General features: G+C 56.0%; 8 protein-coding genes across 8 annotated transcripts; 5 read left to right on the plus strand and 3 right to left on the minus strand.

Moving 5' to 3' along the window:
- Positions 1–23: 23 nt before the first annotated feature.
- Positions 24–926, minus strand: BKCO1_3100079 (uncharacterized protein; the record flags this gene model as incomplete). Its single annotated transcript, XM_020274357.1, has 1 exon — positions 24–926. One exon carries the CDS (start codon positions 924–926, stop codon positions 24–26), a length of 903 nt encoding a protein of 300 aa, XP_020129629.1.
- Positions 927–1,166: 240 nt separating this feature from the next.
- BKCO1_3100080 (signal recognition particle 54 kda protein) lies at positions 1,167–2,806 on the plus strand (the record flags this gene model as incomplete). The annotated part of the gene is made up of 2 exons (XM_020274359.1): positions 1,167–1,244; positions 1,304–2,806. The coding sequence occupies 2 exons, from the start codon at positions 1,167–1,169 to the stop codon at positions 2,804–2,806; spliced, it is 1,581 nt and encodes a 526-aa protein (XP_020129651.1).
- A 1,652-nt stretch (positions 2,807–4,458) lies between these two features.
- BKCO1_3100081 (mitochondrial fusion protein) lies at positions 4,459–6,239 on the minus strand (the record flags this gene model as incomplete). Its single annotated transcript, XM_020274360.1, has 3 exons — positions 4,459–5,143; positions 5,209–5,693; positions 5,757–6,239. 3 exons carry the CDS (start codon positions 6,237–6,239, stop codon positions 4,459–4,461), a joined length of 1,653 nt encoding a protein of 550 aa, XP_020129650.1.
- Positions 6,240–6,421: 182 nt separating this feature from the next.
- On the plus strand, positions 6,422–7,236 carry BKCO1_3100082 (2fe-2s iron-sulfur cluster binding domain-containing protein; the record flags this gene model as incomplete). The annotated part of the gene is made up of 3 exons (XM_020274361.1): positions 6,422–6,702; positions 6,792–6,898; positions 6,995–7,236. 3 exons carry the CDS (start codon positions 6,422–6,424, stop codon positions 7,234–7,236), a joined length of 630 nt encoding a protein of 209 aa, XP_020129649.1.
- Positions 7,237–7,956: 720 nt separating this feature from the next.
- On the plus strand, positions 7,957–9,611 carry BKCO1_3100083 (ap-1 complex subunit mu-1; the record flags this gene model as incomplete). The annotated part of the gene is made up of 6 exons (XM_020274362.1): positions 7,957–7,995; positions 8,065–8,193; positions 8,261–8,490; positions 8,553–9,042; positions 9,103–9,474; positions 9,531–9,611. 6 exons carry the CDS (start codon positions 7,957–7,959, stop codon positions 9,609–9,611), a joined length of 1,341 nt encoding a protein of 446 aa, XP_020129648.1.
- A 1,435-nt stretch (positions 9,612–11,046) lies between these two features.
- BKCO1_3100084 (ste ste20 ysk protein kinase) lies at positions 11,047–13,291 on the minus strand (the record flags this gene model as incomplete). Its single annotated transcript, XM_020274363.1, has 5 exons — positions 11,047–12,178; positions 12,231–12,832; positions 12,888–13,055; positions 13,126–13,193; positions 13,243–13,291. 5 exons carry the CDS (start codon positions 13,289–13,291, stop codon positions 11,047–11,049), a joined length of 2,019 nt encoding a protein of 672 aa, XP_020129647.1.
- A 1,924-nt stretch (positions 13,292–15,215) lies between these two features.
- BKCO1_3100085 (uncharacterized protein) lies at positions 15,216–17,336 on the plus strand (the record flags this gene model as incomplete). The annotated part of the gene is made up of 2 exons (XM_020274364.1): positions 15,216–16,900; positions 17,084–17,336. 2 exons carry the CDS (start codon positions 15,216–15,218, stop codon positions 17,334–17,336), a joined length of 1,938 nt encoding a protein of 645 aa, XP_020129646.1.
- An 818-nt stretch (positions 17,337–18,154) lies between these two features.
- On the plus strand, positions 18,155–19,136 carry BKCO1_3100086 (uncharacterized protein; the record flags this gene model as incomplete). The annotated part of the gene is made up of 4 exons (XM_020274365.1): positions 18,155–18,339; positions 18,603–18,658; positions 18,717–18,818; positions 18,868–19,136. The coding sequence occupies 4 exons, from the start codon at positions 18,155–18,157 to the stop codon at positions 19,134–19,136; spliced, it is 612 nt and encodes a 203-aa protein (XP_020129645.1).
- Positions 19,137–19,471: the final 335 nt, after the last annotated feature.

A 19,471-nucleotide genomic window follows, 5' to 3' on the forward strand; every position in this document is an offset into this window, starting at 1 on the left:
ATCTGAAACATTCCTCGCGTGATTTACGCGGCGGCCGTCTTTTTTCCACCGCCAGCGATCAAGTCAAGGAAACCCTTCTTACTCATCTCGGTGACTTTCTCGTCCCTCTTGTCCATACCCACGACGCCCTTCATCTTAGCTTCCCTGGAAGCTTGCTCACCCTTCACTTGTGCGGCTCGCACAGCGTTGAACAGCTTCACCACACCCCTTTGCGCTGTCTTCTTTAGGCGGCGCTCCTCCTCTTGAATGCTCTGAGTCGAGACCTCCGGCGTGCTTAGACCCAGAACATCCTTAACACGGCCCTTCTCCAGGAGAGCGTGTTTCTCATCCCGAATCTTGTGGCGGGCCTTTATCTCCAATTTCATATCAACCAGCTCGTGGCCAGCATCGTGTGCGACTCTGCTACGGGACAGAATAGGATCGGCGCGCTTGGCTGTACTGAGCTTGGAACCCAAGATTTTTTGCAGCGATGTTGCGAAGGCTTCTGGGTCATTGCGCTTCTTCTTAGAGCGACCGAGCCCCGTGCTTGAGGCATCAGAGTCGTCATCGTCTTCGACGTCGAATTCATCATCGTCATCCAAGCGAGTCCCTTCGTCATCCGAGGCGTCCGAGGCAGCGTCCTGGAGCTCGGCATCGGAGACATGGTCGTTATCGGCGGGAGCGTCGGCGGGAGCGTCGGCGGGAGCATCGGTAGGAGCATCAGCTAGAGCATCGGCGACATCATTGGCTTCGTCTTCCGAGGAGGCAGCCTCGAAGGTAGGAGCGATTCTTCGCGGCTGCTCATCGCTGCTCTCGTCCTCGCTCGAACTGTGGTAGTACTGGGCCTTGCGTTTGTTGAATTTCTTGGGGCGCTTGGTGTTCTTGCCGCGCAGCTGCTCCGTTCTCTTTCTTTTGAGGGCTACCGGCGTCCTGGAAGGGGCGGGCATGTTTGCGAAGGGTGCGAGTGGTGATGGTGTTGCGCTCCAGGATTCGCCGAACTTTTTTGATCCACATCGCGGCGCCCGGACGCTATCTTTCACTCACCGCCTTCGGAGCTTGGCTTCTCCACTCCCCGCCTGTCGCCGCCGCGCTCCATACACAGCCCGGAATTTCTACCACGTCGACCACTCGCCTACCACCCCGCTCACCTATACCTTCCACACGTTCTCTCGCACAAGCCGCCCATCATGGTCCTCCAAGACCTTGGTCGGCGCATCAACGCCGCTGTGTCAGACTTGACCAGGGCGCCCAATTTGGATGAGAAGGTCGCGCCGCACAAGTACAGCTCTCCGTGCATCCGACTTCCGCTGACTTCCAATACCAGGACTTCGATCGCATGGTCAAAGAGATCTGCAATGCCCTCGTTGAAGCCGATGTGAACATCAAGCTAGTCGCCGGCCTGCGCGCCTCCATACGGAAAGCCGTCAACTTCAAGGACATCGCGCCCGGCGTGAACAAGAAACGCCTAATCCAGAAAGCCGTCTTCGACGAGCTCGTCAAGCTCGTCGACCCGCACTCCGAGGGCTTCAAGCCGCGCAAGGGCAAGTCCAACGTCGTCATGTTCGTCGGTCTCCAGGGTTCCGGTAAGACGACGTCGTGTACGAAGCTCGCCCGCTGGTACTCCGCCCGCGGCTTCAAGTCATGCCTGGTCTGCGCCGATACCTTCCGTGCCGGTGCTTTCGACCAGCTGAAGCAGAATGCGACCAAGGCGAAGATCCCCTACTACGGAAGCTTGACCCAGACGGACCCGGTGGTTGTGGCAAGGGAAGGTGTGGAGAAGTTTAAGAAAGAGCGTTTCGAGATCATCATCGTGGACACCAGTGGAAGGCACAGGCAAGAGCAGGACTTGTTCGATGAGATGATCCAGATCCAGCGCGCAGTAGAGCCCCACCAGACCATCATGGTTCTCGACTCGTCCATCGGTCAGGCGGCGGAATCACAGGCTCGCGCATTCAAGGAAACGGCTGATTTCGGTGCCATCATCTTGACCAAGACCGACGGTGCTGCTGCAGGCGGTGGCGCCATCTCCGCGACCGCAGCAACACACTGCCCCATTGCCTTCTTGGGTACGGGTGAGCACATGCTGGATTTCGAAAAGTTCGACCCACAGCGCTTCGTCAGCAAGCTGCTTGGCATGGGTGATGTCCAGGGCTTGGTTGAGCACGTTCAATCCCTCAAGCTGGACCAGAAGGAAACGATGAAGCACATTCAGGAGGGCATCTTCACCATCCGCGATCTGCGAGATCAGCTCCAGAACATCATGAAGATGGGTCCGCTCTCGAAGATGGCAGGCATGATCCCCGGCCTCTCGGGCGTCATGGGCGGCATGGACGACGAAGAGGGTTCGCTCAAGCTCAAGCGCATGATCTACATCTGCGACTCGATGACCACCAAGGAGCTCGACTCGGACGGCAAATGCTTCACGGACGAGCCGTCGCGCATGACGCGCGTGGCCATGGGGTCGGGCACGAGCGTGCGCGAGGTCGAGGAGCTGCTGTCGCAGCGTATGCTGATGGGTGGTATGGCCAAAAAGATGGGCAAGGGCATGAAGAACCTCCAGGGCAAGCAGGGCCAGGCCGCCCTCGGCAACAAGCAGCAGCAGCAGGCCGCCCTCAAGCGTCTGCAGTCGATGGGCGGTGCGGGCGGCATGCCCGGAATGGGTGGCATGGGCATGCCGGATATGAGCTCGCTTATGAAGATGATGGGCGGTGGTGGCGGCGGCCCCGGCGCGGGTGGTATGCCGGATATTGGCAACATGGATATCGGCAAGATGATGTCGATGCTTGGCGGTGGAGGCATGCCTGGTGCTGGCAGGGGTAGGAGATGAGAGGAGAGCAAAGAAAAGATAAAACATGATCGCATGGAACGGTTTGGGCTCTCCTGGATACGCTACATGAAGGGGATAGAATCATCCATTCCAGACCTTCGGCTTAGGTCGGCCAGGCCATGTGGGGTTCTGGTGCATTTACGGAGTCCGGCGCTGTGGGAAGGACGTGTGAACAATGACGGGCGTAGTCGTTGGCTTGAAATTGCAATAAGCGCGCACACGGCTTATTTCTTTGTTGTTGGATGAATGCGCTGAAATGAAGCCTATCCGTAATACACATACTCCTGCTTCAGGGCAGAGAAATCCAGTAATACGACGACAGAACGGATTCTTGCCGCTCTTTGAAAGCCTATTATTCCTTGCATTGGTTGACCTTTATGCCTTTGCACTAAATTCTTTTGTTGAGGCTGCATTGTAGACTTATTTTTAATACAACTGATGCATTGTCCATCGAAATTACTGTTGCATTTCGTTGCAAAAACCGCAATTCACAATTTTTTCTCTCATTTGTTTCTCATGTATTTCCCATTCCATAGTAACGGGAGAATCCAAACATCTCAGATCAATGAAATAGTATCGACCTCATCCTCTAGCCTTCACTAAGAAATTCTCCGTCCATGAAGCAGTGCAAATAGCCGTCGCCGATGACCGTAAATAACGGAATAGGTGCTAACCTTCCATCAACCTTATCACTTCGTGACTTCGACGTAGGAGTGTGATCTTCATCCAAGGACTATATAGACGAGAGCATCTGGAGCTGCCTCTTCACTAGCCATCCCAAGTTTCCGTCTTTGGTGACAAACATCGAACTCCACTGAGTCATGTGTTATGTACTGAAACTTACGTGATCAATTGGAAGACTGGATACCGATGACTCGACATTCCCTTAAAGGTAAGTTTTTAATGAGCGGCTTTTCGGGCTGTCGTGTTGGCAGCCTGGTTGTTGGCCCATCTAGGGCCTACCGAATTTCATCCGTCTCTCTTTGCCTGTGGGCAGTGTTGTTCGAAAGTAGCTATGGCAATGAACAATAGCCACGAAGAAGAATGGTGGTCGAGGTTAAGGTTGACTTTATAGAGGGTTGTTAACAAGCACGCACGTATGAAGCTCGCTCAGCGTAGCTCCCGCCACCAATGCCGTGTTATAGAACAGCGAATGGCCAAGTCTACGCCGAAACTCGCCGCGAATGGTTGGAAGGTCATGCGGAGATCAGGAGGATACACCTCGGCGGTGCTGTGACATCCAGGAGATATTCTAGAAGAGGTGAGTTTCGTACTGATATCTACGACAATAGATACACCATGGGCTTTGTCCAGGATAATCTCCTTCCCACCCATCAGTCCGGCGCCGGAAGACATAACGCTCCAATTCTATACACCGAGAACTCGAAAAGGAAAACCACACCAGGCACGGAACACACACAATAAAGATACAAACGCCGCTAACCCACCCATCTTTCCCCAAGTTCATCATCGTGAATAGTACATGTGAATGAGGAGTGTGTTGGGATATCAAAAAACAGGGAAGCTGCCTCGGCCATCTTCAAAACAATCGTTCCGTTAGGGAAATCGTCAATTTCGCCGTCCACTCTTTCAAATCATACGATGCGTCTTTCCTTAACCCCGAAGCCTTCTCGACCTGATCCTTGAACCTTCTAAAACTCACCGCCACCGCTTCCCCCTAGCATAGCCGCGCCCCATACTCCAACAAGCCCCCAAAATCCGACTCTCCAGCCGCGCACCAGACCAACCGCACCTTGGCCCTTGCTCTGTTTCTGCTGCTGGTACCTGACTACGCCGGCCGCGGTCGTGCGTGCAACGGGCGGCGCTCCGGGACCCGGCCCGGTGCTACCCTCGTCGCGTACGATGTACCACATGGTCCCCAGCACGCCGCGGTACGGACCGACGTTAACGACGGTAGGAAGGGGTTCAGGCTGGAGCGGGGCCTGCGAGCGCTTCATCGGGCTGCGCGAGCGGGACTGTCGGCTGGACGATGAAGAGCGGAAGGAGCTGTAGGCGGAAAAGTTGGCCTGGCGCGCGGCGTGCTCCGTTAGGATGCTTGCTTGGCCACGACGGAGGACGGTTTCCAGGGGCAGCTTGATGAAGAGCTCCGTCGCAGAAGAGAGGAAGGCGCAAACGGAGTAGGTAGCGGGCGTGAGGACAGGGTCGATATGCAAAGAGGAGCGGAGGAAGAGCGGGGTCGAGGCGGAGATGAAAGTCGGGATTGTAGAGTGCAGAAGCGTGATGGGCAGTAGGGGTGCTGGGATGCTGAAGGTAGGAAGAGCGCGGAGATTTGGCAGAATATGGCGCGGTGCGGTGGTCGATGGTGTCATGAGAATCCTACGCAATGTCAGTATACCAGTTCCTCAAGGTCCAAGCCGAGCCGGGATGTGCTGAATGCTTACCGTGTGCGGACCATGTCAAGTGGGGCGAGCACGAGGCCTGTGATGCCCGCTGCAGCAACAGCAACAGCCAGGCTGGTGATGGGGTTTGGACTATCTACCACATCCAGGCCCCCTCCACCGACACCGTAACCGCCCAAGAGCCCGGGATCGGGCACATTGAGAAGGGCGGATAGCAAACTTCGTACCCAAGTTTCAAGAGTCTTGAGTAGGAAGTTGTAAACAAACGTCGAGTTTGTGCCCTTCCACACACCCCATGCACCCTCTTTCGTCCATAGCTGAGAGAGAACTTCTAGTAGGGAGTCTGAACGCTTCAGGTCAAGCTTATAGGCATGTGATAGCGGTTGGCTAGGCGGAGTTGGGCGGGACGAAGGGCGCGGGCGCGGAGAGCGTGAGTCGGAACGCGAGGCAGTCGAAATGTTGGAGTGAGGAGCAGCAGAGGAGAAGTAGGAAGGAGAGTCGTCGCCTGAATCAGAGTCCGAGAGATACTAGACGTTACAATGAGCTCGAAGTCCGAACAAGGAAACATGTCACATGCAAGAGAGACAAACCTCGTTGTAGCGGGCACGGGCTGAAGCGGCTGCGCGTTTTCGCGCATCTTCAGGATCCAACAGGCCTCTCTGTTGGTCCGATGGCGGCGAATGCAGCTGCAGCACCGTCTTGGCGACTTCAAAGGGCTGCGCGAAGAGCACCGATGTGTAGTTCCAAACCGCCTGGTCAAGCAGCTTCTTGGCCATCTCGGCCACGGTTGGGCTGCCGTCACCCAAGCTCAGGTCAACGCCATAGTCGAGGTCGTTCAGGATATCGCGCGCCTGAGAGCCGAAGCTTGGTTTGGGTGGTGACGCGGACGGCTTGGCCGCAGGCGAAGCGCGCGGGGCGGCATTGGAAACGGGGTCGCTGGGCAGGCCGATGGACGGCGGTATGTAGTAGGGCCGTAGCGGATTGGGTTGGTCGCGCGACGTAGCCATGAGGGGCTCGAGAGCGTGGTGGCCGTGCCGAGAGAAGGCGTTGTCGTCGTCGTCGGGAGAATGCATGACGGGACTGGTGGTGCGGCTTGCGAGCAGAAAGCTTGACGAATCGCCGCGCTCCGAGAGCCATGAAATAATCCAGCCGTTCGCCGATCCCGCCTCGACACTTTCCGCCGCCCACCCAGCAGCACCCACACCTTCCGTCTCCCAACAGTCCCGCCTGGTTGTTGCCGTTCTCTTCCTACGCCATGCCGTCGTCTACCAGCGCCGTGCGCATCCTCCTCCGGGCCTCAACTCCCCGCGCGCGTCCCGCCTCTGCCCATGTCCAGTCGACATGGCAAAGATTCCTCCAGACTGCGCCGAAGCCCTTCACTCCCGCCCGGCCAGCACACCAGCTGTCACGGACATGCAGCGTCCGAGCGCTCGCAAAAGACACGTCGATTTGCCAACCATTTGCGTCCAAGCGGGAGTTCTCTACCTCGCCTGCGCGGCAGCATGGCCACCTCCACACTCCAAAGCCAGGCGAAGAGTGAGTTTCCAGAAAGCAATCTGTAAAGCCGGGGGCTGTCCCCGCAATGTGTAGAATGCCGTGGAGCTGATTCAGTCCATTGTTGACAGGCGGAAGGTGACTTTTATCGACAAGGACGGCGACGCACACACCTTCGAGGTTGCTGACGGGGACAACCTACTGGACATTGCTCAAGAAAACGACATCGAGATGGAGGGTTCGTTCCACACCTTTCAGTCAGTGTTGGAGATCAATGGCACCTCGAATTGATCTCATAGGGTATACCGGCGCATGCTGACTCATTCCCTCACAGGCGCATGCGGCGGTTCCTGCGCGTGCAGCACCTGCCATGTCATTGTCGAAGATAGCGACCTATATGATCGTATGGAGGAGCCTGATGACGACGAAAACGACATGCTGGATCTCGCTTTCGGACTTACGGAAACCAGCCGTTTGGGTTGCCAGGTCAAGATGAGCAAGGAGCTGGACGGCATGGTCGTCAGGCTGCCTAGCATGACACGGAACCTGCAGGCGAGCGACTTTGCTGAAAAGTGAAGGGGTTTCTTATTTCCCATCCACGGAATACCTACCGTGAGTCTTTCTTACCGAAAGAAGAGAGAAGAACCGGGATGAAAAGCGGAGAATACGCGAGGCTACATAAGCCATGTAAAATTTTAGGGACAGGACCGTAATACGGAGAAAATACCACACTGGCGAGCCAGCGGGTAGCTACAGACACGACCGCATGATTTGGATTGGGTTTAGACGGACTGTACTATACGCATCGGAGTTTGGATAACTGGAAATGTACAAAGCTGTACTCCGTATTTAAGCGAACACTTTTTAGCTTTAGAGCTTTATGACGCTAATAGCCATTCGGTCTCCTCTCCACCTTGCTTCCCTTTTCTTTTTCTTTTCTTTACCAAATGTTTGCGTCTTCTTAGCGTAGGGCCCAGAGACGGCGGCGACGGAAGGCATTACGTTGAAGAATTAGTGCTAGAGAAGGAGCGATCGATATCCCAGCTCGCGGGGATGACCTGTTTCGCTCGTGAAAGAGATATAAGGATGTTTTAGCAGGGCGGAGCGGGGCGGGCGAGCCAAGCCTCCAGAAGGCGGTGGACGGCGGAAGGCGGGCAGCGACGTCGATTTGGCATCTATCCGCAGCTCCTCCACCACCACATCCAACTTTTGAGCGCGCAATGCTACGCCCTTGAATATCCTTGCCCTCTCACCACAGTCTCTGCACATCGCCCCTGCACGCGCGTCGCTTTCACCATGGCTTCCGCTCTGTTCTTCCTCGACCTCAAGGGCAAGGTAAGGCCAGAACACCAGCTTCGCAGCTACTCAGGAGAATGCACGGCGACATGCTGACGCACCAGGCAGACCCTCCTTGCCCGCAACTACCGAGGTGACATTCCCATGTCTGCCGTCGAGAAATTCCCCATTCTGCTCAGCGAAGCCGAAGAGGAGAGCTCCGCCGTGCCACCGTGTTTCTCGTCCGAAGGCATCAACGTCAGTCCTCCCCCGCTAGCACCTCCGTGCCCGAACGCTCCGTCGCTGACATTTCCTTTTACTCCAGTACCTCTACATCAGACATAACAACCTCTACCTGCTCGCTCTCACGAAGCGCAACACCAATGCCGCCGAGATCCTCCTCTTCCTGCACAAGATCGTTGAGGTCTTCACCGAGTACTTCAAGGAGCTGGAGGAGGAGAGTATAAGGGACAACTTCGTCGTCATTTACGAGCTACTTGACGAAATGATGGACTTCGGACACCCTCAGACTACCGAGAGCAAGATACTACAGGAGTGCGTCGCCCGCCGCCCGCCGCCCGATGTTCGGAGCTCTGCTAACCACGCGATGCGTGCAGGTACATTACGCAGGAATCGCACAAGCTCGAAGTCCAAGCCCGGCCGCCCATCGCCGTCACCAATGCCGTGTCCTGGCGTAGTGAAGGCATCCGCTACCGCAAGAACGAAGTCTTCCTCGATGTCGTCGAATCACTCAACCTTCTCGTCTCGGCCAACGGCAACGTGCTGCGCTCCGAGATTCTGGGTGCTATCAAGATGAAGTGCTACCTCTCCGGTATGCCCGAGCTGCGACTGGGCTTGAACGATAAGGTTATGTTCGAAACTACGGGAAGGGCGACGAGGGGCAAGGCGGTCGAGATGGAGGACGTCAAGTTCCATCAGTGCGTGCGCTTGAGTAGGTTCGAGAACGATCGGACCATCAGCTTCATTCCGCCGGATGGAGAGTTCGAGCTCATGAGCTACCGGTTGAACACTCAAGTCAAGCCGTTGATCTGGGTCGAGTGCATTGTCGAGAGTCACTCGGGTAGCAGGATAGAGTATATGCTCAAGGTAAGTCATCATACATCCCTGTCATCACAAGAATAGCGCTTTTAAGCTAATACACTCCAGGCGAAAGCACAATTCAAGCGGCGCAGCACGGCCAACAACGTGCAAATCATCATTCCCGTGCCCGATGACGCCGATAGCCCGCGCTTCCGCACCAACATCGGCACCGTCCACTACCAGCCTGAGACCTCGTCGATCGTGTGGAAGATCAAGCAGTTCGGTGGTGGCAAAGAGTTCCTGATGCGCGCCGAGCTTGGCCTGCCTTCGGTCCGCGGCGACGACGAGAAGGGTGGCGGTATGATGGGTGGTTTCGGCGGCAGCATGGGCGGCGTTGGTAGCGGTAAGGGCAAGAGGCCTATCAACGTCAAGTTTGAGATCCCCTATTTCACCACATCCGGTATTCAGGTGCGGTACCTGAAGATCATCGAGCCCAAGGTAGGTCTCTTCCACTTCTAAGCGTCGTTGGCCAGAGTTCTGACATTTTCCATCAGCTGCAATACCCCTCGCTGCCGTGGGTCAGGTACATCACGCAATCCGGCGACATCGCCGTCCGCTTGCCCGATGTGCAGTAGTTAATGGGGAAATCCTCAATGGAAGGGAATTACCAAAGATTTGGTGCCCAGGGCGTTTAGGGAGGCCTTCTTCTGTCTTTTGTTTCTTTTCATTGCTTCGAGAATCGACGATTTCTGAATGAGCTCGTCGACGATTCTGAAACATCCGAAATGAAATGCATGCATGGCACGGCAAGGCATGGCATGGCTGGCTTGTGGGCTGGGACGAACTGATTTCACGGCTTTTTTTTAGAGCAAAGCTTTTTTTTTTTTTTGAGGGTGGCCTAGCTGTTAGCTGGAGCCTGGACATTTTTTAGGGTTTTGTTATTCTTGTCTTCTACCGTACTACTACGATAATGGCCGATTCTGATACGAACGGAGAGCTTCGACCGAGTGAGAATGAGGTGGGACGGGTGGAAGATGACTAACTGACGAGTTCGAATGATGTTTTCTTTCCGTTGCGCGTGGTAGGTTGCAAAAAGCTTGCTCTTCGCAAGCTCTACTCGTAGAGAATCACACATCTTGTTCATGTAGATAGTTCGAGCCCACCGTTGGCTAAGATCGTATCCCTTGGAGCACTTACATCATCGCCCGAATGCCCATGTTAACTACACACATTGGTGGGGAAAATGCTACATGTTATTGTGTATGGTATTACCGTAGGGATGGAGGTGCTTTCGATTGGCTTTTTCCTGCTTCTTTAAAAGTGAGTCACAAAGATGGGAAATGCTAGGCACGGCAGTGTACAATCTACAAGGACACGAGAGTTATTGGAGTGAAGTGATAAGAGACGGAATGAAGAATCTCTTCTTGTATTTCTTGGATTCTTTGTTTCATCTCAAGGGCGAAAGCCAAACAGTAATGTAAACAGGAACCCATACTGAAATCCCAGCTCAAAAAACCCGAAACCTTAGCAAACCCAAGTTCCTAAATGCAAGGCTCAACCTCCGCTAATGGTATCTCTCCCCCTTCGTGTTCTCGAACGTTAATGCGTGTGCGTGATAAAATGGTATACAACAGCAAGAGCAGCGCGACTAAGCAAGCAAGCCATGTTTGTTTGTTTTCTTCTTTCGTCATGATCTTCGTTACTAGAATGCGTAAAGCAGCGATGATGATACGAACGGTAGGCTGGCAGAAACAAGGTGTGGTGATGGTGGTCGTGGAAGGGACAGACTGACGAAGACAGAAAACGCCAATGTGAAGTAGAGGTATCCGCCGCTATGCAAAGAGTAATAAAGTAGGAAAGATCCCCGAGCCTGACCAACCATGGGGAATAAGAAAAATGACCCAAGCCTACAAGGATACAAAAACAAAACAGCTAGACTAAAAATATGGGTCGACTTTTTTGGTGTTCTGATAAGCCGCCGAAGACATCCCAGTTGAGTTATTGACATAGAATAGAAGAAAGAAATAATGCAGGTTGGAGTAGGTAGAGCTTGGGGTAGGTTGATGTTACTCAGAACCTACTCCACCTGTTTGCCAGGGCCTCGGTCCACCGCCCATACAAAACGTTGGCGAGGTCGCTAGTGTGGTCCATACCGGGTTTGCTGTAACCAGGAAGTTTCCGCTCATCAATGTGTGCAGAGCCCCTGCGCCCTTCGCTACTGGCGTTGCTGCTGTTGCTGCTGTGGTCACTGCTGGCGACGCTAATGGCGCTTTGGCGACGGCGGTGGTTCGACTTGAGATGCGGGCTGTTTTGGGCTATGAGAAGCTTGCTCCTTGCCGAGGCCGGGGGAGACAAGTTTGAATCATAGAACGGATCATTGGTTTTGTGATTGGATGAGGTAGGCGAAAGAACAGCAGGGGCGTGGCTCTTTGTCGGGGTCATCGGCACGTTGGGCATACCAGATGGAGCCACTCCCAGGGCGGCTGCCAGTTTTGGATCTGCCTGAATCCTGTCGATCATGTTGCGCAGGAGCAGGAATTCGCCTTCTGGGTCTACCCTGTCCAGTGCAGACCAAGCCTGTGCGGCTTTCGCCAGAGCATCTCGCTTCTGCTGGGAACCGGTCTGAGCATGGGTCTCTTGGAAGGCGCCATCTACGGCTTTGACGTAGGCACGACGGCCCATGAGCGATTCCTTGGTCAGCCGAGACACTGTGCCCGGGGCACCTCCAGTTAGCGGTGGAGTGTTTTCGTTCTGCTCGGAAATCAGCGTATCTGCTGAGGAGAAGGAAGCATTTATGTTCGAAGAGCGGGAGGAGACCTCTTCTGGGTGCGACTCAAGTGCAGCTGAAGAGTCACGGCGGAACTGGCGAACAGTCGAGTGGCCATTTCCGAAAGACATATCAACGGCCAGGGGCTCGCGGGCGGCGCTGTTCCGGCGAGCGGTCGAGGGGGCCGATCCTTGGTTGAAGGTTGCATTCGAGTGCCTCGATGACGGCCGTCGGAGGGCCGTGCCCGTCTTGAAGCCACTGCTTGGGGCAGACGTGCTCAGAGGCGTGGAGTCGAGGTCGAGCTTCTCCATCAGCTCCGTAGGGAAATCGGCCCGGGAAGGAATCCGCTTTCTCTGAGTCTTGATGGGCTTAACGGTATCAAAGACCCACTCATCATCCTCTTCCTCGTCCTCGTAGTTGGCGGGCATATTGCGCCTAGGGTCAAGATCAGCAACACATCATCCAGAAGAGCGAAGATGGTACCCACATTGTCTCCTCGTAATACTTGGGATGAGAGTGCTTGGTGCTTCTCGCATCATACATTCTCCTCCGCTCGATGAGCTCCTGCAGGGCCTCGACTTTCCCAGCACGTTGGATAAACTTATGCTTAAGAAGCTCCTTGGCAGTGGGTCTCCTGTCCGGATCCTTGACGAGGCAGGAGGCAACGAAGTCTTTGAAATCCTTGGAGAATTCACTGCCCTCCAGGCGTGGGGCAGCCGCCTTGGGAATCTGGAACAGAACCTTCATGGGATGGGTGTCGGCATGAGGCGGCTCTCCCTTTGCCAGTTCGATGGCAGTGATTCCCAGCGACCAGATGTCGGCCTTGAAGTCATAGCCCATCTCTTGAATAACCTCGGGTGCCATCCAGTAGGGTGTTCCGACGAAGGTCATGCGTTGAGATTTGATGTTGGTCAGCTGAGCAGCGACACCAAAGTCGGCGATCTTGACCTTGCCGTTCTGGGCGAGGAGGATGTTGGCAGCCTTGATATCACGATGGATCTTGCCGGACTGGTGGAGGTAGTCAAGGCCAAGGAGGAGCTCACGGCAGATGATGGCCGTGTGGGCTTCGCGAAAGGGGCCCGGTTTCATCTGTTTGGCCGTCAGCTCATCTGGCCATATCCACAGCCGAGTGTTGTGCGCTCACCAGATCGAGGCACGAGCCACCGCCCAAGAACTCCATGACAATCCATAGCTTGACACCGCGCACAAAGCTGGTCTTGTACTGGGTGACGAAGTCACTGGCACAGGTGCTGAGCAGGGCAATCTCCTGCTGGATTTCGCGAATGTCATCGTCGCTGCCCTCAAGGTCGATCTGCAAGGCCGCGGTCAGCATGGGTGGGCACAGGACGCGTCGGGTGCGGTGCGGCGGCAGAGGGACGTACGTGCTTGATGGCGACAATCTCGCCGGTGGACTTTTCAATGGCCTTGTAAACGACGCCGAAGCTGCCGCCTGCAGGGTGGTCAGCGAGTGAAGCAGCTGGGGGACGGACGGCACGTACTGCCAAGCTCCTCGAGCACCTGGTAGTTGTCGGAGTCCTGTAGCTGCATGGCTCCTGTGTTTCTCCGGATGGAGGGGTGTGCGAGACAGAGTTGTAGTGTGCAGGTAGCACCAGGCGCGCGCCTCTTTGGGGGATAGAGATGCCAAATATGAATGCTGGAGGTTGGGGCCCGGGCGTGCGGGCAGCTTCAGGTCATGGGCGGGCGCTATGGCATTGGCAGATAGCGGTGACGATGCGCATCTCCACAGTAACCGAGCGAACGAGAGAGCGCACGATGATCTGCGCGTCGCCGCGACCAGCCCAACGCCAGCCACCGAGAACGCCAGACGCGAAACGCGTCGGCTGCCCACTTCAGCCACTCCGATCGCGCGCGCGCGCGCAAGCGCAAATGCAGCGGTGCAAACGCCATGGAGAACCCGGTCCGGCTGATGCTGTTGTTGCTGAGGCGTGGTTCCTGCAGCAGCACGCCCGCGCGCGCAAGCAGGTTCTGGCTCGCCAGTAGCAGGGCACACGCCTTGGGCTTATTGGCCCCGGCTGCGCCACGCCTCTGCCTACGGCGGCTCTTTTTTTTCGCCGTTCGTCAGGCTCCCGCCGTGTTGACGTGCCGCCCGTCGCGGCCTAGCCTGGAAACTCTATCAGGGTCAGCCTTACCGGAAGTCGCGACACTTCGCTCGTACGGTGGTCTTCACTCGGGCTGACCGTCCCCTTGCAATTTCCATGACCTCATCGTCGGCAATTTTTCTGCGGCGTTGGGCGCGTGTCGACAGCCCAATGACGGGTACGCGACACGGCGTGCAGCTGCAGCGCCCCATCGCGTCATTCCCGCGGCGCTACATGGGACACGCCCCGCTCACCGCCCGGCAGATAAGCATCCCCGCCAACACCAAGTGGGCCATGACCGTCATGTGCCGCTCCGGCGGCGATCAGGCCCTGGAAACACGCCGATTGCTCGGCACGCGTGACTCGACCCAGAATACTTCGACAGCCCTGCTCGAACTGCCAACTTTCCGCGGCCGATCCGCCCCCGACTGGACCGATCGAGCTCGCCTCATTCTGAATTCGCACCGGCCCGCAGCGAACCAGTGGGTATCGCGATCCGGCGCTGCCGTCAGATGGGACCACGTCGCTAGATTCAGCGTTCACGCGGCCTCTCCCAGCCACCCCAGCGTTCACCGCTCCTCATTGGCGCAGCGCCCTATTCTCGAACAGTATGCAGGCGCACTAGCCCTCCTCTAAGGCCGATCTAAGACGAGCGACCAGAGGCCAATGGGTTGACAAGCGATCCGACGGTCTGGAAAGCTTTGGCTTTACGCCAAAATGCTTCCAGAACAGCGGATGTGGATATTTCCGTCACGTCCCTTGAAAGAAAAATCCAGAAGGAAAAAAAAAAAGGGTAGTGATTTGTGACCAAGGCACTTCGGGCCGCGGTCTGGGCAAGCTAGCCGTGTACTACAACGCAATTTTCCATCCGCGTGAGCTCCAGTGTCGGGCGTCAGCTGTGGGTGGGTGGGGAGGTGAGTGGGTTGGAGGGCGCTGCTTGAGCTGCTTGATGAGAGCTTGTGTGGTTGCACTCGATTCGCGACCGTTCCATGGGCCACGGGTGGAGCTGTCGAGATCGACGGTACTTAAGGGAGCTCATCTTGCCTGTTCATGCGTAGCGGATGGCCAAGGCGCATTAAAGTCAGCGTGCATCAAGCGGCAGCAGACTGCAGCGACAGCTCGCAGGCGTTGGAGGGGAGCAGCCGACCTCTTTTGTAGGGTCCTGCCAGCCACCCGCTTCTCCGCAAATCACGTCGTCCACGACCGTTTTGGCGGCCGTTTCTGCCCGTGCGTTGCCCCGGGGACTGCCACCTGCGTGCGCTGCTGCACGACGCCGGCGGAGATGGCGTTCGCGCACACTGTGCCACGGCGGGCCAGGGCAAATAAGACGCGGCGATCTGCCTTACTATGCCATTCCGCATTCAAGCCCGCCCATGTCCGACCTCGTCCCTTCCAGTTGGCCGACGCTGAGCAGGAGCCTCGTTGTTCTTGGAATTGGCATTGGCCTGGCGCTGTCGGCCTCGACGTTTGCCCATTGGCGCGGGCGGCGCATAGGCTTTGCGCAAATCTCGCTACTGCTGGTCGCTGGCCTGCTGTCGCCGCGTGCGCGACCGCAAGCACCGCCTGCCCTCCCGCCGCAGCTTTCGAAACATCATGCCGGAGACGAACAGCTTCTTCTGACTGACCTGGCCGACAACATGGACCTTCATCCGGCCGCGCGTCAACGTCCCGCCGAATCTGTGCGCGAGCTTCCCGACCGCGACCCAGACCTCACGCCTTCAGGGGGCCCACTCCCGTGCGCCGGTGCTTCGTCCAGCATGCCTCCTCCACCTCACCCAAATTCCCGGGGGCACCACCACTCTCATTCCACCTCCAGCTCCGTCTCCACGCTCCCTCACCCGCCGCCAATGCCCGCCCACGCTCGCTCAATGTCGCATGCCGACGCAACCACCGCCCGCCAGCACAAACGTCTTTCCCTCAATTTCCCCGTTCCTGTGCAACCCGCCTCGCCCGGTCACATTCCGTCGCCCCGCCGCGCCCGCCCAGCCTCGTGGATTGGCGCCGGTCCTGTGCGCCCCGACGCTTTCCAGTCTTCGCTCGCATCCCCTCCGCCCGACGGCAACTTCTTCACCGCGCTGGCCGCCCAGGAACGACGGGTCTTGGAGTTGAAGGATGAGCTTGCAAAAGCCGAAGAACACCTGAAGGACTTGAAGAAGCAATGGGCAAACCAGGAGGCTGCTCGTAAAGGCCAAAAGGAGGGCTATGGCTTCCATCCGCTGCGCCCGCTCAACACCAACATGCCCAACCTCGGCATAATTGACGATGATCCGGATGGCCCCAGCTGGATGCAGAAGGAGATGGAGCGCAGAAGAGCTATTCTGCATGGCCAACGGAGCTCGAACCGGAGGGTCTTTAGCGGATCCCGCCATACTCGCACCCTCTCCTTGCTGTCTCCTGACAAGACCAAGCCCGATACATCCTTCCCCAAGCCCGCTGCGAGAAGGTCAGATGACTTGCCCAGTCGCGCCCCTAGTCGCATACGCTCCTCCACCACGCCGGATATCACGAATGAATCATCCGAGCAGATGGAACAGGGTGATGCGCTTGTACGCACCGGGAAGCAGATGGCGACAGACTTCAAGGACGGCCTGTGGACATTCTTCGAGGATCTGCGCCAGGCCACGGTGGGCGATGAGGCCATCTCTGGCACGCCGACTCGCGCTGGCTACCCAGTCCGCCGTCAACCCAGCGGAGCAAACACCGCCTCCAGCTCGTCTACCAGCCTCAGCCGATCAAAAAGCATGGGCCACGCGCGCAAGCCGAAATCGTTGCAGCCTTCCGGTGATGGATCCGCGCTGATAGACATCGAGACGGACTTTTGGAAGGAGCATGGGATCGAGGCACCCAAACCCGCCGTCGTCAAGCACACCAAGTCCACCACCACTCCGCAGAAGGTTCAGAACCGCTCCAGTCAGAACTTCGAAGATAGTTGGGAAGACTGGGAGACGCCACCGAAAGACGACAAATACGTTCCCGGCCACTCGAGCACTAACAGCTCAGTCTCCGAAGGCCAGGCTTCCCACTGTTCTGACGGCAGCAGTCCGCGGACCAGTACTAGGTACGTAAAAACGCAAGGCCAGGTATGTCAAGTTCAAGTTTTAGAGGGGTCAAGCTTCACAGAAAGCAGAACACTGCTGTGATGCAACCACAACCGTCCGTCACTCAAGCTTGAACTTGTGGCCTTTCTCGACTAGAATTTCTCGATGACCTCGGACTGGCTCGTTGACACTGCAATTTCCAGCTCGGGCCCCGGACTAGCACCTCTCGATCTCGGCAAAGTCCGCGAAGCGAAGCGCTCCTCGACGGGTCCGTCCTCTCCGTGGCACGCCCTGAGCAAGCTCTCACCTAGCAACGTCAAACGCGCGGCCTCCAACTTCATGGACGAATGGGAAAAGAGCATCACTTCACCGACCGAAGGTTCCATGGCCGAAGCCGAGGCCCTGCAGGAGTATATCGCCTCCATGACTCCACCCAAGACCAGCAAGGCTGAATGATTTCTTTCGACGCAGTCTTCACATACTCACAACGGTGGTCTTGTGTTGATTTTCTTATCCGCTTCTCCCGGGCATTTTCGTCCACTTGGATTTCGCTCGTCCGGCGCCGTGCGCACATATACACGATCCTTCGCCTATCCACACGGCTGAGATTACTTGATGAGTCATGGCTTTCCTACTTTTGTTTATTCTTTTTTTATCGGTTCAAGGGAGGGATTTCCCACCTTCATTGCATAGGTCTTGAAAGACACGGATGATTCGACGTTTCTACTTCTCGGATAGGACGATGAAGTTGGTGTTTTGTTTCGTGTTTAATGTTGATGCTTTACACAGCATGATAGAAGTTTGCTTCGTGTATATACAGATTGTATTAGATTCTGGAAAAGACACAGAAGAAGCGCATGTCTCAATGAATGGTTCATTGAGACTCTGGAGAAAGAGTTGGTTCAAGGGGAAGGGGATGGTGGCAAGGTATCGGGTTACAAGAATTGTGCAAATTGATAGTCACATGCGGTGTGTGACTTTCCACAGCCACTCCCTGTACCTTCAAGACCACGATTGAATTGTACGCTTATCTATGTAGAAGATGCGCGATGATCTCCGAACAGGCGATTGACAAGCCATCCGACCCCATGGCTGCGTTCCTTCGAAGTATCCAGGACCGTCGAACGTCAGATGGAATCCTCCACCTCCGGCGCAGGATAACAAGGAGTCCTCGTAGACTACGAAGGTTGGGTTCTTGACAAACCCTCAAGCCAACACTAAAATGGCAACTCGTTAGCTCCTCAAGGCCACGGATCTCTTAGCCACCTGCGACCATGGGCTCCGCAGATAAGGAAGGGCAGAAAAAAAAAGATGATGATGGTACCGAGCTGGCGTTCCGGGATTCGCTGACCCTCGGACCGGGTGATATCGTCTTCGCCGCAGAGATTGTAGTACACATCTCCCGCGTTTGCCCCAAATATGACCTTCGATACGAGGAACTGGCGGGTGTAGTGTGGACGTAAGCGTACGGTGTCTCCTACCGCAAACCCTGCCCGGGACAATGGTACATGCAGGCCCATGATTTTATGAAAGACAAAACGGGGTTCCGATCTTGGCTTGTAGATAGGTGTGAATTTCGGAAGGTCGATAATCAAGATGGCCAGACTTCAGGCAGCAGCAACTTCGTAAAGATAAAGCGGGGCAGACGCTTATGTGACTGCACAACGACGTAGCCAATTATACGCAGTGTAGCTGAGCCACTCATCAGAACGTCATGGCCAGTTCCGATCAGCCTTGTCCACTTCCACTTTTCCTACTTCTTAAGATGTCGCTCGATGGTGAGTGCCCACCCAAACAAAAAGTAGCTGCATCTGCGTACATAACATACGACGCAAGTGGAAGCTGCCAACGCGACTACCGGCGTGGCGGGTGTAGACGCGAGGCAGACGGCAGTCGGCGTGCGGAAGAGAGCATCGCATGAAAGGCTTGTTAAAGCAGGTTCGTGATCGTCAACGCCTCAGGCTCTGACGTTGACTTTCGGCTCAAGCAAGCGAATACCGCAGTGGATGCCCGTTGTACTCTTTCCAGCTCGCGCTGGGGAAGGACTTCAAGAATTTCCGCCGCTTCAAAACAGTGCGCATGCGGATGCTTCTTGTGAAACAAAACTCAATAGCGGCCCTGGAACGCAAGCTCAAAACAGCCGACGATGAAGAGGTGGCCGAGCTACGTCTCGGATGCTTGGAGCGCGACAATAACGAGGAAAGGGGGAGGGTCCTCAGAGAACTCGACACTGCCCTCAAGGACTACGGCAAGTAACGTGTAGCAAAGGCTCCGAACAGGTTCGTAGCTGATATCATCAGATGACCTTTTGCAACGAACAAATTGGCTTCTTACTAGGCCATTACCTCAGAAAAGGCGTGTCCAAGAGCAAAAAGCGCTCGCTGGCCCGGCAATTGCCAGGAAAGAGAAGACTTATCTGGATGACGAATGGGAGGATTTGATCAACATAGACGATCAAGAAAACAGCAGTATGAGACGACTCATACCCCACATAGACAATCTCTTGGTGAGATTTGGAAAAGGCCCGTCCAGCAAGGCAAGCCACGGCTCTCTGAGCGAAGGAGCGGGAGTGATGTGCTGACACGCCAGAC

Source organism: Diplodia corticola (genome assembly GCF_001883845.1).
Source record: "Diplodia corticola strain CBS 112549 chromosome Unknown scaffold31, whole genome shotgun sequence".
In the NCBI taxonomy this organism is placed as follows: Eukaryota; Fungi; Ascomycota; class Dothideomycetes; order Botryosphaeriales; family Botryosphaeriaceae; genus Diplodia; species Diplodia corticola.